The sequence below is a fragment of the Gopherus flavomarginatus genome, chromosome 4 (genome assembly GCF_025201925.1).
Source record: "Gopherus flavomarginatus isolate rGopFla2 chromosome 4, rGopFla2.mat.asm, whole genome shotgun sequence".
Lineage (NCBI taxonomy): Eukaryota > Metazoa > Chordata > Testudines > Testudinidae > Gopherus > Gopherus flavomarginatus.
In genome coordinates this window covers 125,395,457-125,410,132 of record NC_066620.1, presented here as the reverse complement: position 1 = coordinate 125,410,132, position 14,676 = coordinate 125,395,457, and the positions used below count along the sequence as shown (strand labels likewise).

The 14,676-nt window shown below is 39.4% G+C and overlaps 1 protein-coding gene across 6 annotated transcripts in view; it reads right to left on the bottom strand.

Moving 5' to 3' along the window:
• The window catches only part of FAM184A (family with sequence similarity 184 member A), a 211,234-nt gene that overhangs the window by 148,077 nt on the left and 48,481 nt on the right, over positions 1-14,676 (bottom strand). For all 6 annotated transcript variants that reach the window (XR_007773883.1, XR_007773884.1, XM_050949491.1 and 3 more), the window contains exon 2: positions 1,385-2,239. Coding sequence is in view for 4 of the 6 variants with exons in the window: in XM_050949491.1 (XP_050805448.1) it covers positions 1,385-2,239 (855 nt within the window). In the remaining 2 variants the exon portion in view is untranslated. The remainder of the gene's footprint in view (positions 1-1,384; positions 2,240-14,676) is intronic.

Genomic DNA, 14,676 nt, shown 5'->3' with positions numbered 1-14,676 from the left:
ATAGAAGGAAATCTTTCAACCCTCTGGTCCCCAAAAGCCTGCTTTATGTTTTTGGGGCTTCATATCCTATTTTAGAGCAGCTTTAGAAAACAGCATTAGGACAACTCTCTGAAAATGTGTACCATATTTGAGACATTACTTGTGAATGCCTCTTGTATGTGTCCAAGAAATATACATAGGAAAAGTTGATTAATAGATCTCAGTCATATCAAAGAGTGTCCTTTCCCATTTTCTTTATACACAATGATGTATTTGTTCAACATATTTTAAATTAAATACTAGATGATAGCTGGCACAAATAACTGTAGTGACAAATATAATGTAGCAAAATGGAAATATTTTCTTCATAGTCCAATACAGCAATATAGGATATTTACAGGACTAGTCACTTGTGTGAGGTTACTCATATGTGTAAGTGTTTGAACACACCATACACTCTAAATCAGTGTTTCCCAAACTTTTCTAGCAATGATACCAGTATACCAGAATCAGACCTCAGTTGTACCAGATACTGAGCACCTTATTCCTCCCTTGCCCTGGAGCCAGTCACCCACCCTTTTAAAAACAAATAAAAGGTGAAACTGGATTCTAATATGGTGAGCTCTGAGGGAGAGCCACTGCTCAGTGCTCATTTGACTGTGTACTCTCTAATCTGCAATGAAACTTTCAGCACTTCAATACCTATACCATAATGCTGGGGAATAGATCCTCAGTAAAATAGGTGAAAGGCGACAAAAGCTTAACTGTCAAAGCTAATGTGTGTAGGGCCCTAACAAAGTCATGGCCACAAAAAACGTGTCGCGAACCGTGAAATCTGGTCTCCCCCCCGTGAAATATGGACTTGTGTGTGCTTTTACCCTATTCTATACAGATTTTACAGGGGAGACCAGCATTTCTCAAATTGGGATCCTGACCCAAAAGGGAGTTGTAGGGGGGTTGTAAGGTTATTTATTTTGGGGGTGGGGGAGTATCGCAGTATTGCCACCCTTACTTCTGCGCTGCTGCGGACAGTACTGATACCTTCAGAGCTGGGCCTCCAGCCAACAGCTGCCACTCTCCAGATGCACAGCTCTGACAGCAGCACTCCCACCAGCAGCAACGCAACCTCCACTACAATAGCCTTGCTACACCCCCCCCCCCACTTCTTTTTGGGTCAGGACCCCTACAACTACAACACTGTGAAATTTCAGATTTAAATATCTGAAATCATGACATTTATGATTTTTAAAATCCTATAACCGTAAAAATTGACCAAAATGGACTGTGAATATGGTAGGGCCCTATATACATGCTAATGATTTGCCACTGCTGTATATATTTTAGGTTAGTTTAATTTCTACTAAACACATTGGAACTTAAAAGAATGATGTGGTGTCAGTCTCACCTGAACAGTGTTTTCTGCTGTACCGAGAGCTACCTGAAGCTTTTGGCATTTTTCTCGCAGACTACCCGCTTCATCCTGTACCATCTGCAATTCAGTCTTCAGTTTCCCAAGGTTCTTCCGCAAAACAGCTTCTTGGCTTTGAAACTCTCTTCTTAGCTCCACTTCTTTCTCTTTGCAGGCATGCAGGCTTTCAGCTGTAAAGAGCTGAGATCTTTTCAAAGCATCAAGTTCATGTTCATAAAAGGATTGAGCTTTGCTGAGTTTGCCTTCATACTCCTCAATGAGTTTTTTCCTCTCCAGTCTTAGCTCTTCAACTTTGCTGTTTAAATCTTCCAGTTCCAAGCTGTGCAACTCCTCTAGCTTCTCTTGCCCCTTACTTAAAGTAGCATTCTGATTCTGCTGAGTTTTCAGAAGTTCTTGAATCTCCAATCTGTGTGCTGCTCTCAAGTCTTCCAGAGCTGAGCGTTTGTCTTTCTCAAACTGTACTTGCAACTGTACAAAGTTTCGTAGCCTCTCCTCAAACTTCTTTCTAATCTCTTCTACTTCTCTTGACATAGTTACTACTCGCTGGACATGCTGGGCTTCTGCACAAAGCTGCATATCTTCAACTCTGTCCTTGTAAGCTTCAAATTCTGTCAAGGCTTGATGTTTCATCTTTTTATGATCTTCCAATGACTCTTCCAAAACCTGGATCTTTCTCTTAAGATCCATTTCTTCAGCAACTTTACTCTTATACTGTAAGAGCTTCTCTCTTGTTTCTGCAAGAATTTGTTGGATTTCTTCTTCATGAGCATCCTTAAGGGCTTGAATAGCAGCTTCATGTTCATCATTCTTAGTGTTTAAAGCATATATTACCTGCAAGTTTAAAACAGAATTTTATTAATTAAAAGGTATTCAAACTTATTGCTAAATCAAAAAATAACCATTTTGACACGCTGTCACAAATAGTCATACACATTCATGACACAAAGAGAGCACCATACATTTTTAGGAATGAGACATCATAGGCCTTTTGTACCAGATATTACAGTAGTTTTATACATTTGAGTTAAACAGCATTGCTGTGCTTCTTGCAGTGTGATTCTGCTGGTGAATATGCACTTGGCGTTGTCATACGCAAGTACTGCAGAAGACAAGGAATAGTTGATGTACCCAAGAACACTCAAATATTAATATAAAAGATTTGCAATATGGATAAGAATTTTTCTGCTAGAGAGTAGTGCATATCATTTAAACAGTAGAGCTGACTGGGAAATGGAATTTCTGTCCCTTGTGAAATGTCAAGATTTTGAAAAATAAATTCTCCTTTATCAAGTTGAAAAGTCCAAATTTTTCACAGAACTGAAATTCCAAAATATTTAATTTAGGACACAGCAAATGCTGCTGCTTGGCAGGCAGGTGAGCTGTCAGGGGAAATATTTTCAAGATTTAAATTTGACATAACAAGAAAGAGTTGTTTAAAAAGGACGATTATTTCACCGTCTTTTCAACTAATTTCTAAACAGATATTTGCACATGCTTTATTAATGAATTTAAAAAGAAGAGATAATACTTTCAGGATTTATATGCTTTCTCATATTACACTGTGATGTTACTGATATGAACTATGACCGTATAGATCATTGTTGCAACCAATGTCCTATAGTTACATCAAGTCTTGTACAAAGGAGGTCCAGTAAGGTGCCTATGGAAAGGTTATGATTTGCTGATTATAATTATGCTATCTGTATGTGTGTATCATTTTTGTAGTTGAAGTTATGAATATTGGCTATGTACTTGTATCTCACTGTGTTTTGATTCTAAATAGCTTCAGTGAAACATTTGGTCCGCTTCTTGAGAAAGGTCTATTCTCAGTAAGTGCCCAGTCAAGAAACACTTAACTGACAATGAACGCTGGGAGACGCCAATCCACATCTGAGCTTTCCTGGGAATGTTCAAACTAACATGTAAACAATGGCTTCGGCCTGCAAACTGAGTCATGCATGGATATGCGACTCGCTCATATGACTCCAAACTCCATCTTGCTGCAGTGATTTTCCACAGTAAAAATAAAGGGGTGTTCTTCCACAGGGCAGAGACTATAAAAGGTCATGGAAACCCCTCCATTTTGTCTTCAATCCTGCTGCTTACTTCTGGAGGAAACTTGCTACACACTGAAGCTCTGAACAAAGGACTGAATGACCCATCCCCGCTGTGGATGTACTCCAGAGACTTGATTTGAACCTGCAGTTTATTCCATCACTGCTACAAGCCTGAACCAAGAACTTTGCCATTACTGAATGTAGTTGATTCCATTTAACCAATTCTAACTCTCATCTATATTTCTTTCTTTTTAATAAATAAACCTTTAGATTTTAGATTATAAAGGATTGGCAACAATGTGATTTGTGAGTAAGATCTGATTTGTATATTGACCTGGGTCTGGGGATTGGTCATTTGGGATCAAGAGAACCATTTTTCTTTTACTGGGGTATTGGTTTTCTTAACCATTCGTGCCCATAACGGGTGGCATTGGTGGTGATACTGGGAAACTGGAGTGTCTAAGGGAACTGCTTGTATGAGTTATGGTTAGCCAGTGGGATAAGACCGAAGTCTTCTCTGTTTGGCTGGTCTGGTGTGCCGTAGAGGTCGAGAACCATCAGCCTGGGGCTGTGACTGCCCTGCTCTACACAATTTGTCCTGGATTGATACTCTCAGTTGTGTCCTGCCAGAGGCAGCATCATTACATACACTATTAATATTGTTCTGCGTGCAAGCAGTACATAGGGTTTGGGGATTTACAGCAGTTAACTCCTATGCTGGGAGAGAAATTAGTGACAGATTCACAGTATTTCCTTCTAGTTTATTTTAGATACAATATGCATACAGGTCCTGTTCATCTTGAATAAAATGATAAGTATGACAGCAAAGCTGTATATAGATAATTCAACTTTTAGAACCTTAGCTGACACACGGTTTTGTCCAGAACTTTAAGTCAAGAGGCTGTATTTCTAACTGTCTCTCAGCATATGAGCTGTTTCCTGACTGTCTCGAATATCTTAATTTCTGCTCCCAAACACAAATACTAATAAAATCCTTTTGTATCTGCTCTGTTACTGAGGAATCACTAATCTGCAAGGGCCTGCCCCACATTCAGCAGGTTGGTTTCCCTATTTTTAATTGGTGCCCCATGTCTGTCTTGTCTATTCAGATTGTATGTAAGTTCTTGGGAGCAGAGACTCTTATTGTGCATACGTCAGTGCCTTGCAATCTTGGTTAGTACTTCTAGGTACTACTGGAATGCAAATAAATAATAATATAATCCTTTTATAGAGGATTTCATATTTATATTTCAGTAACATGCACTTTATTACCATAACATTATCTCAATTGCAGAACAGTATTCCCCACTATTGTGAGCATTAACTGATTGATCTCCACTCAGACACAATGCCTAAAATAGTAAAACACTTCTTTTCACACCCATTATTATATGTACAGTAATTTCTCACTTAACATTATAGTTATGTTCTTGAAAAATGCAACTTTAAGTGAAATGATTTAAGCGAATCCAATTTCCCCATAAAAATTGATGTAAATAGTGGGGGCTAGGTTCCAGGGATTTTTTTCCCCCAGAAGAAGACATTATATACATATACCCTATAAGTTTTAAACAATTTTAACCCAACCATTTCATACTGTACTCAGCAATGATGATTGTGAAGCTTGGTTGAGGTGGTGGAGTCAGAGGGTGAAAGAGGGTAGATCATACAGCTGCTCCTCTTGCTGTTCTTTCCAATGTGCTGGGGGGGGGGGTGCTCAACCCCCGGCTCTGCCCCCACTCCACCCCTTCCCCCAAGGCTCCACCCCTGCCCTGCCTCTTCCTGTCCTGCTCCACCCGCTTCCCTCGAGCGTGCTGTGTCCTCACTCCTCCCCCTTCTCCCCCAGCCTCCTGAAAACCGCCGAACAGCTGATTGCTGTAGGCAGGAGGCATGGGGAGGGAAGGGGGAGTTGCTGATCTGTGGGACCACCGGCAGGTGGGAGGTGCTCGGGGTGGTGGAGGGGAACTGATCGGTGACTGGTTCCAAGCCCCCACGGCCAAACAACATGATAAGCAAACATTGCGCAACTTTAAATGAGTATGTTCTCTAATAGAACAGCGACGTAATGAAAAAAGGTTTACCAAGAAGAGGTTAAGTTAGGAGTTACTGTATTTTCTTTGTTTCTAACAAGCTTCTTCATACAAAGTCTCACAGATGAGAACTGAAATAATAAATGTCTTAACTTGGAGTGCCTCCTGTCCATTTTTATCTCCAGTATTTCCTGCTGCAATTAACTTCAATGTACTTTGCAGAAAAGATCCCCAGAATCAGAGATGCTTTCTGTACAGCACAACCATCAGAGCTAACTCACATCACCACCATCAGACCACCACCATTCTCAGCTTGACCATTTTACTCATCAGGACGTCCCTAAGGCAAGTCCAAACCACCGCATGTGTATCTGATGCCTGCCTTTTCTGCCTTGTGAATGAGCACCTGGGCCAGCTACTAATATACATCATTAATGACTCCTTTGAAAAAGGCAACTTATTCTCCCTAAAACATGTTGTAGTCCAACCAGTTCAATTGCTTCATGCAACTGACTTTGTTAACTACTTCCTAGTGCTCAATAATGGGAGCTTGAGCAAGGTAATTACAAAACTAGAGGAAAAAACCTCCAACTATACCTGACCTCTGTCAGTATCCTGGTCTCATCATTACCAGGATTTTTTATACTGATGTGCCACAGAAATGACACTAGTCACAGTGGTTCTCAACCTATGGCTCAATTAGCACACAGCTGCGGCCCATGTGACATCCTCAATGCCAGGTAGTATTGGATGTGGCCCACAATGGTAAATAGATTAAGAACTATTGCACTAGTGGATGTTGTTCTAGTACTGGTCGAGTCACCATTCATATTCTTATTGCTGGATCTCTCAACAGCATTCAACGTGGTTAAATATAGAGGTTTTGCTATCATGTCTTAAAGATTTGCCAGGGGTGGAAGGAAACTGTTTGAACTCTCTCAGATTCTCTCTCTCAACCCACTATCACAAAAAGCTCAGACTTCAGAACTGTCATCTGTGGTGCCCTTCAAGACCCCATCTTCACCCCACACACACTCCATATCATTTAACCTTTCTGTTATTGAATATCCCAAAAACACAGTGGCCAGGAAAACTGGCTAGTCAAGAGGCGTCAATGAACCCTGATGGATACAGACTTGGCAACAATGATCCATACTTTCATGCCCTCTAGGCTTAACTACTTAACACACGATATACTTGGGAATGATAGTAGAGCTTTTGATGAAAATCCAGCTGGCACAACAAACAGCAATCCACTTACTAAATAACACAGGATGAAGGAAACACATCACACTAGTGTTCAGATCATTACACTGACTTTGCACAGAACACCCGTTCAAATTCAAGGTCCTGGTCGTGATTTTCCAAGCCCTAAATGGGTTGGGGCCCCAGCTATCTCAGGAACCATGTCTCCCTATATGATAGCTATACTTACTGCTTACTATGGAATTACCAGTGACAGCGGTGATAATTACAAGAGTCAGAGATAGAATGTTCTCTTCAGAGGGCCTCTAACTGTGTAACTCCATTGCAAAATAGTTAATAACAAACACTAATCTAACTATCTTCAGACATAAATTTAAACTTGACATGGTCTTCCCAAAATAATGAGCAAGATGAAGGAGGAAGGCCGGCTGAAGGAAAAATAACCTGTAAGTAAACTTCATGAATCTATTCTTAACCCCATGAGCTACAGTAACAGAAATAAAAAATAAGAGTTCTTTTCAAGCAATCTAGTGTCTCCCAGTAACATCTGCACATGAAACACGGCAGCCTCAGATCATAGTGTTACACTGAATACTAGTAGATCAACATAATATTAGCTTTAATAAAGGGCACTATATCAAGTCCCAAGACTCATAAGTTCAACTGACTAGCACAGTAAATACTATGGCTTGGTTCACTGTCATTAGCATATATAGGTGCAACTGCTTCCTTCAAATTATGTTTTCTTTGAGATTTGGTACAATCATAAATGTTTATCAATTGCTGTAGTATACTATCTGAGAACAGGACAGCCTTTGAGAAAGAGTAGGCAAAGTATTGAGTCCTTGCTCCCCTCTCATAGGCAGAAGCAAAAGCTGGGGCCAGTTGGCCAGCTAGTTCTTCTCACCTTTGGGAAATGGAAGGATCTTGCCAGCTTTTTGCCCTGTCAGAAACTCAGGGGGTAAAGGAACCAGAACCAGATTCACCTTGCAAGGGCTGTGAGAATGGTGACATTTTTAAGCTGCATGTTACATGTCACTAATTTCAATATACTGTATATTGCTCTACATTCATGAGGGTAATAGCATACATTTTTGATCAGGTAACCAATTTTTAATCATTAGTATTTAAGCACAAAACCTCCCAAGTGTGTTATTTTATGTATAATTTTTAATATATAAAACAAAATAAATCTGACTAGTGTTTGAATTGAAAGGGGAAATTATTGAAGGTGGATTGGTGGAGAGCAAAGGTGATTTTCTTGTCCCTGGTGAACTTCACATTTCTCATGTCCTCAGTTTTTGCCACTGAGGTTTTGTCTTGACTCTCATTCCCCCCTCCCCTGAGAAAACTTCCAAAACACTCAAAAAAATGGAGAAATTTTACACAAGACATTCATAATACCCCTCACCCCTGACAGTTCCAATATCCTAATTAAGCAGGATATCCCTCCCTCTCCCCCTCCCCCAAAAAGCCACTTACAGAGTGAGTTTGGCATTTTATAGGCTACAAGAGTGTCAGGATCTTTTTTTGGAGAGGGCTATGGAAGATTGTGTTAAGATTTTAGATTTTTTAAATTTAATTCTATGTTCTTAAGTATGAATATAATTAATCTCCAGTTCGTTGTCATGAATATTTCTGGTAATTTCAAGTTAATGTCCTATCATAAAAAGGAGGCCTTTTCTTTGGCTAAGCTGTGTGTGTGACACTTACACTGCATACTTTTCCAAGTGAGGTATTAAAAACAATTTAATTTCTCATAGAGAACTTCTTTTCCATTCCCTTCAGGCTCTGTGCTCTGTACCTTTTCCACAGAGGAAAAACAATAGTTCCTCTCAATCTATATTAAAAAAAAAGAATGTAATGAGTATGAATTGTTCCAAGTAACAACACTGGATAACATGCTCGTTTCAAAAACTAGGCCATAAAAACTGAAAGGATTCTGAAGTCAAATTAATAACCATTCAGAAGATCCCAGGCTGTCGGCTCTAGTTCTTCTAAAAATAAATGAAGAACTAGTCTACCAATTTGCAATGATGAGAATACCCTTCTACGCACATGCTTACTTCACCATTGAGAACAGATGATGTACTTGTATTAACAATCCCACATTTAAAAAATATTTGGCAACTGGCGGCAAGGTATGTTCAGTAAAAGGACTCAACTTTGGAATTCATGCTGGTCCAACAGAATAAGAGCTTAATGATCTTCAGGAAATTCTATAAAGCCAATTTACACAGGACAAAATTCTGCCGGTTATATCTACTCAACTCCCAAGGAGCTCAATATGAGATAACCATGTGCAGCAAAGGACAGAATGTGGACACTGTAGGCTTTTTCATAGGAGGGGCTTGGTGGTCTTCGAAAATTTCTATTGTGGGGGAAAGGAGAAATCTCAGAGAGACTTTAATGGACACAAAGTTAAATTTATTATTTAATCAACACTTTCAGCATGCTTAGACATTAAAGCACGTATCAAAATAAAAAACAGAATGTTTCTACAGGTTAAAGTTTAGCTAACAAAACAGGCAGATTTGAAAGTAATTCTGTATCACTGTGTATTTGCATCACAGTGCATTTTATAAATGCAAAAATTATTCACAAGAATTCATTATTATTTTGCTGGAAAGTAACAGTGATATGGATATTACTTTGCTTAGATTTAGGTGTTAAACAAAAGTCAAAGTAGCCATCTGTTTTTGTTACTTGGGAGAATTGTACTCTCTCATTTACCCTTCCCAGCTAAAAAGGAGATCTAATGTATTCTGTAAATACATTACAACAAACAAGCTAACAATATTTATCTATTTATTGATGGTAGAAGTTCTAAAGTTAATCTCTAAACTGTTCTAACAGCTGAAGCTAGCTCAGCAAGCCTGAAAATGTGGGGAAAGTGAAATAAAACAGTTTTGCAATTACATGTACAAGATACACAAGTTAGTTTAGGGATATATAGTCTCCTTTAAGGAGAACATGGAACTTCACAAAGTTCCCCTTGTAAAGAGTTATTAATACACTCTTCCACTGTGAGTTGTGACTTTGCTCCACTCACATCCTGTGTCCAAGCCCCCAAAAGCATCTCAAAACATTGGAGGCAGCACTGGGGTTCCATGCCAGCTCCTCTCTGCACACCAGCTGTGCCCTGATGGCTACTGATTCCTGAACCTATTTTTACCCCAAGGGAAAGTTCCATAACATAGAAGGGCAAAGATGGCTACGTTAATTTCTTAATACCCACCAATATACGTAGGACCAGGGTATGATATTGCCTCCCACTCATCCCCAATCCTTTCCTCTCTCAAATACACTTCTACCCCGATATAACGCTGTCCTCCAGAGCCAAAAAATCTTACCGTATTATAGGTGAAACTGCATTATATCAAACTTGCTTTGATCCACGGGAATGGGCAGCCCCACCCCCCGGAGTACTGCTTTTCCGTGCTATATCCAAATTCATGTTACATTGGGTCAAGTTATATCACGGTAGAGGTGTATGGGGAGCTAAATTCCCTCTAAGCTGTGCAACTGCGCAGCAGGCTCTAAAGGGCCACACAGTTGTGCAGCCACAGGGGCCTGGTCAGAAGAGAGGTATGAGGATGGGCTAGGAGAAGAGCAAGTTGGGGTGTGCAGGGCTGCCGCAGGCCTCTCCCCTGGCCCGGGAGCTGCTGCCGGCGGGCAGAGGCGCCTCTCCCCTGGCCCGGGAGCTGCTGCCGGCGGGCAGAGGGTTGGGAGGGAGTCCTCTAGCTCCAATCCTGGGGCAGCCTGCACCCCAAAGTCCTCATTCCTGGCCCCACCCCAGACCCACACCCCTAGCTGGAGCCCTCACCCCCCCGTACCACAATGCTCTTCCCCAGCTCTGAGCCCCATCCTGTACCCCAAACCCCTGTACCTTAGAGTCTGCAGCCAGACCCCTCAGCCCCGCAGCCCAGAGCCCCCTCCCATGCTCCAAACCCCTCAGCCCCACCCCCGCCACACATCACCTCCATAATGGTGCACATAACAAAATTCATTCTGCACATGGATATAAAAAATTAGAGGGAACAATGATGGAGAGTCCTCAAGTATGCATTGGAATAATGCTACAGAGGTGGCTCGTCTTACTACTGCATGCTTAAAATGGGTCTTCTGTGCCTTTCACTAGCAGAAGTGGAGGGTGTGATATGGTCCTTGGAGTCTATTGTTAATAGTGTCTATCATTTCAAATTAATTTTACATTTTCCCTCGTAAAACTTTATTAATATCTACGAGTGGCCAAATCTTGAGGTCAAGCAAAACTCACTATGAAGTCAATGCAAATTTTGGTAAGAGGTAAGTGAAAACTGAATAAGGACTTTGAGATATTTTTCATAATTACTACACTCAGATAGCTAATTGAACTGAATGATATCTACAGAATGATTTCTTGATGCTGAAATTATATTGAATTTATTGGACTGGATTGTCTGCAAGGCAAATCAAACAGAAGAGGTGAACTAGCCTTGAAATTAATGTGTGGGACTGCTTTGTCTAGTCAAACTGTATCATGAGAAACCGCTGCTCCTCTGTCAGTATGTTGATTATTTCCCTTTAGTCTGAAGACTGTTCTGCAGTAGAGAGCTAAATTTCACTGCTGGTATCCAAACCACACACACACACACACTTAAAAAAGTAATAGGAAAAAAATTTCAGCTAGACCAAAAACATTCTTTCCATTGAGTGGGTTGGGGAAGGTTGTGATGAGGTATTAGTCTAGCAAGATTTGGAACACCCTGAGGTAAATGTTAGCATGGTTTCATAATTTTTTTAAAGCTATTGTTGATGCCAGTTACTTTCTAAAATGTTGTCTGTAAATCACAGTACCTCATACGTCAGGGAGTCACTGTTTTTCTCATATTATAAATTATAAAATGAAGTAATCTAGAAGATTTTTTTTAAAAAGATGCTTTGATGAAGAGCAGGTCATTTAAATTATTCCCTCGAATTAATAAATTTCTAACTAGAGTTCATGTTTGTTATATTACTCAGACATTTATATTAAGCCTTCAAGCCAGGATGCTATTAATCACTTCTTATGAACTATAAATGTAGTATTGTATTTTTAAGTGAACAGCAAAAAATTAAACTAAAAATATTACATTAACATGTTACAATCTAATAGATCCAGAAAAAAGCACAGGCAGTACTTGTATCATAAATCCCACCATCAAGAGCTGCAGCGTTGCCAACTCTCATGATTTTATGAAGAGTCTCAAACTATTTGGTGTTTTTCCCAAAGCTCCAGCTCCTGGATTCATATGATTATTCAAGACTTTTAGCTTTCATTTGAAAAACAGCAAGCTTTTAGCTCTCGTAGCTGTGGTGAAAAGCTTGAAAATTTGGGAGAAATCCTGGATCCATTGAAGTCAATAGCAAAAATCTCACTGACTTCAATAGGGTCAGGATTTGATTCTAAATGACCAAGGCACAGAAGGCAAATAACCTAACATTTATTGTTATATAACACCACATGATTTTAAGCCAATCTCATGATTTTTTTAGATTCAGATTCATGATTCTGTAATACTTGAAGTTACTAATGCTTCAGTGAGCTGCGAGAGATCCACAGAATGCAGAATGCAGCCACTTTGCCATCCATGCACTTTCTTTGCAAATGGGCACACTTCCTCTAGGTGGCACTGAGAAAGGTAGCTTCACTCACTTTGGGAAGATCAGTCCTTGCTAAATCCTGCTGTCCCCCCACCCAGCAACTTCAGAATCTCTGAAACTAGCAGTTTCCTATCAATCACCACTACTAAAATTGCTTCTTGTAAATTCCCACCTCTACTACAATAACTTAATTGTCATCAGCTTCTCCCTGTCCTTTGACACCCACCTTCCAGCTGTTCGAAAGAATGACATATTCTTCTCCTACTACTCTGTAATTACATCTCTCCCCTCTGTCTTACATCTATTTGTTTTTAAGCATTCAGTTCACGTTTTTCATTCTCATCTTTAAAATCCTCTTCGACTTCATCCACACCTACATCTTTGAATTCATTTCTTCCTACATCCTGTCATTTTTACTACATACAGTGAACAACATTTTGGGTATTCTTTCTTTTAATCTAAAAACCTAAAAAAAATATTTATTTATTTTTTAAATGTTGCAAGCTAGGTGGTGATGTTGGACTCACCAGTCCAGGAACTCAAAGTCCTAAAGTCATTTCCAAATCTTGGTCTCCCACATATGTTCTCTCCCTCATTCTCTCTTTGATAAGCATTACTTATGGCATTAAAAAACTTAAAAAACAGCAGTAAAGGATTTGTGGAAGGTACTATACCTTCCAGACCTAATCTAAAAAACACTTTGCTTTAAAAAAAAAAAGTTAAAAAAGGAGCAGTTGATTCCTATAAAGATATGACTTTTACAGAAAAAAAACAATCGTGTTAAGAAAGAACTGGGCAAGACTCCATGAGGTCTAGCTTGGCTCTCTCCCTAGTACCTTCTAGGGCTTTGGACAGGGACTGACGAGGCAATGAATTTAGCCTTAATTGTGATGCTTTTTTATGTTGCCATTTTAAAGGTTAAAGCTTTCCTAACATGATTGTTATTTCTATAGCTATGACCTCTCCAAAATGACTATACTGTTTTTTTTCCTGACTTCTCATTTTTTTGTATGAAACATTTCAAATCAGGTATGATTTTTTACCACCTGCACACAATTGTTATAATGCAAGAGATTTTTTTTTTTAATATTGTATTCTTGATAGTGTGAAATCTTCTAAAGGACACTGCTACAGACTGGTCCATTTGCTGATGATGTTTGCTAGTAGACTATCACATATTAGTATTCGGTCTAGAGGCTAATACAGAGGGAGAGAGAATAGCATATTGACATTGGTATCAAGGGCACATTCAACTTAGTGTCCAGAACATTGCAGTAAACTTTGGCAATTCAGAATCTCTGTGATCTCCTACTGATAGAGAGATGTAGTTTTCATGTCATCTTGCAGTGTATTGTACACTTATGCAGTAGTTTCTCTAACTACTAGTGTAAAACCATTAAATATACATGAAATTAGTTCCTCTTAAAATCTAACATGTCAGATTTGCCTTATTAAATGGTAAGATATAGGGGCAGATTGTAGCTATGGGAGACTTGAAGAGCCTCCCCACAACTTTGCATCCCCAGTGCAAGGCCAGGAAGAGTTGGAGACCTTTCACTCACTTATGCTTAAAAGATTTATTTTGTTCTTTTTTCTTGTAAAATAGAATAGATACATTTTTATTTTAAAGACACTACTTCCCATGTATATTAGCTAGTATATTGACAGTTCTATACTTTGAACCTGGATACTAGAGCTTTAGAATGGAATAGACGTATTAAATTGTTTAAAACTTATACTGTCTATGTGTGTGTGTATATATGTCTTTTGTCTAGAACCTAACCCCCACCGCCATTTACATTAATTCGTATGAGGAAATTGGATTCGCTTAACATTGTTTCACTTTAAGTAGCATTTTTCAGGAACGTTAAGCAAGAAGGTACCGTAGTCCATAGGAAAGCAATAAAAATGTTTACAGGTCTAGAAAGCATGATCCATGAGGAAAGATTGAAAAAATTAGGTTTGTTTAAGTCTACAGAAGAGAAGATGGGGGGGAGGAGCATAGGACATGATAACAGTTTTCAAGAACCTAAGTCTGTTACAAGGAGAAGGATCAAAAATTTTTCTCCTTAACCTCTGAGGACAGGACAAGAAGCAATGGGCTTAAATTGCAGCAAGGGAGGCTTAGGCTGGACATTAGGAAAAACTTCTTAACTGTCAGAGTAGTTAAGCACTGGAACAAACTGCCCAAGGAGATTGTGGAATCCTTAGCCCTAGAGGTTTTTAAGAACAGGTTAGACAAACACCTGTCAGGAATGGTTTAGTTATTATTTAGTTCTGCCTTGAAGTGCAGGAGACTGGACTAGTTGACCTTCAGAGGTCCCTTCCAATCCTACACATCTATGATTAT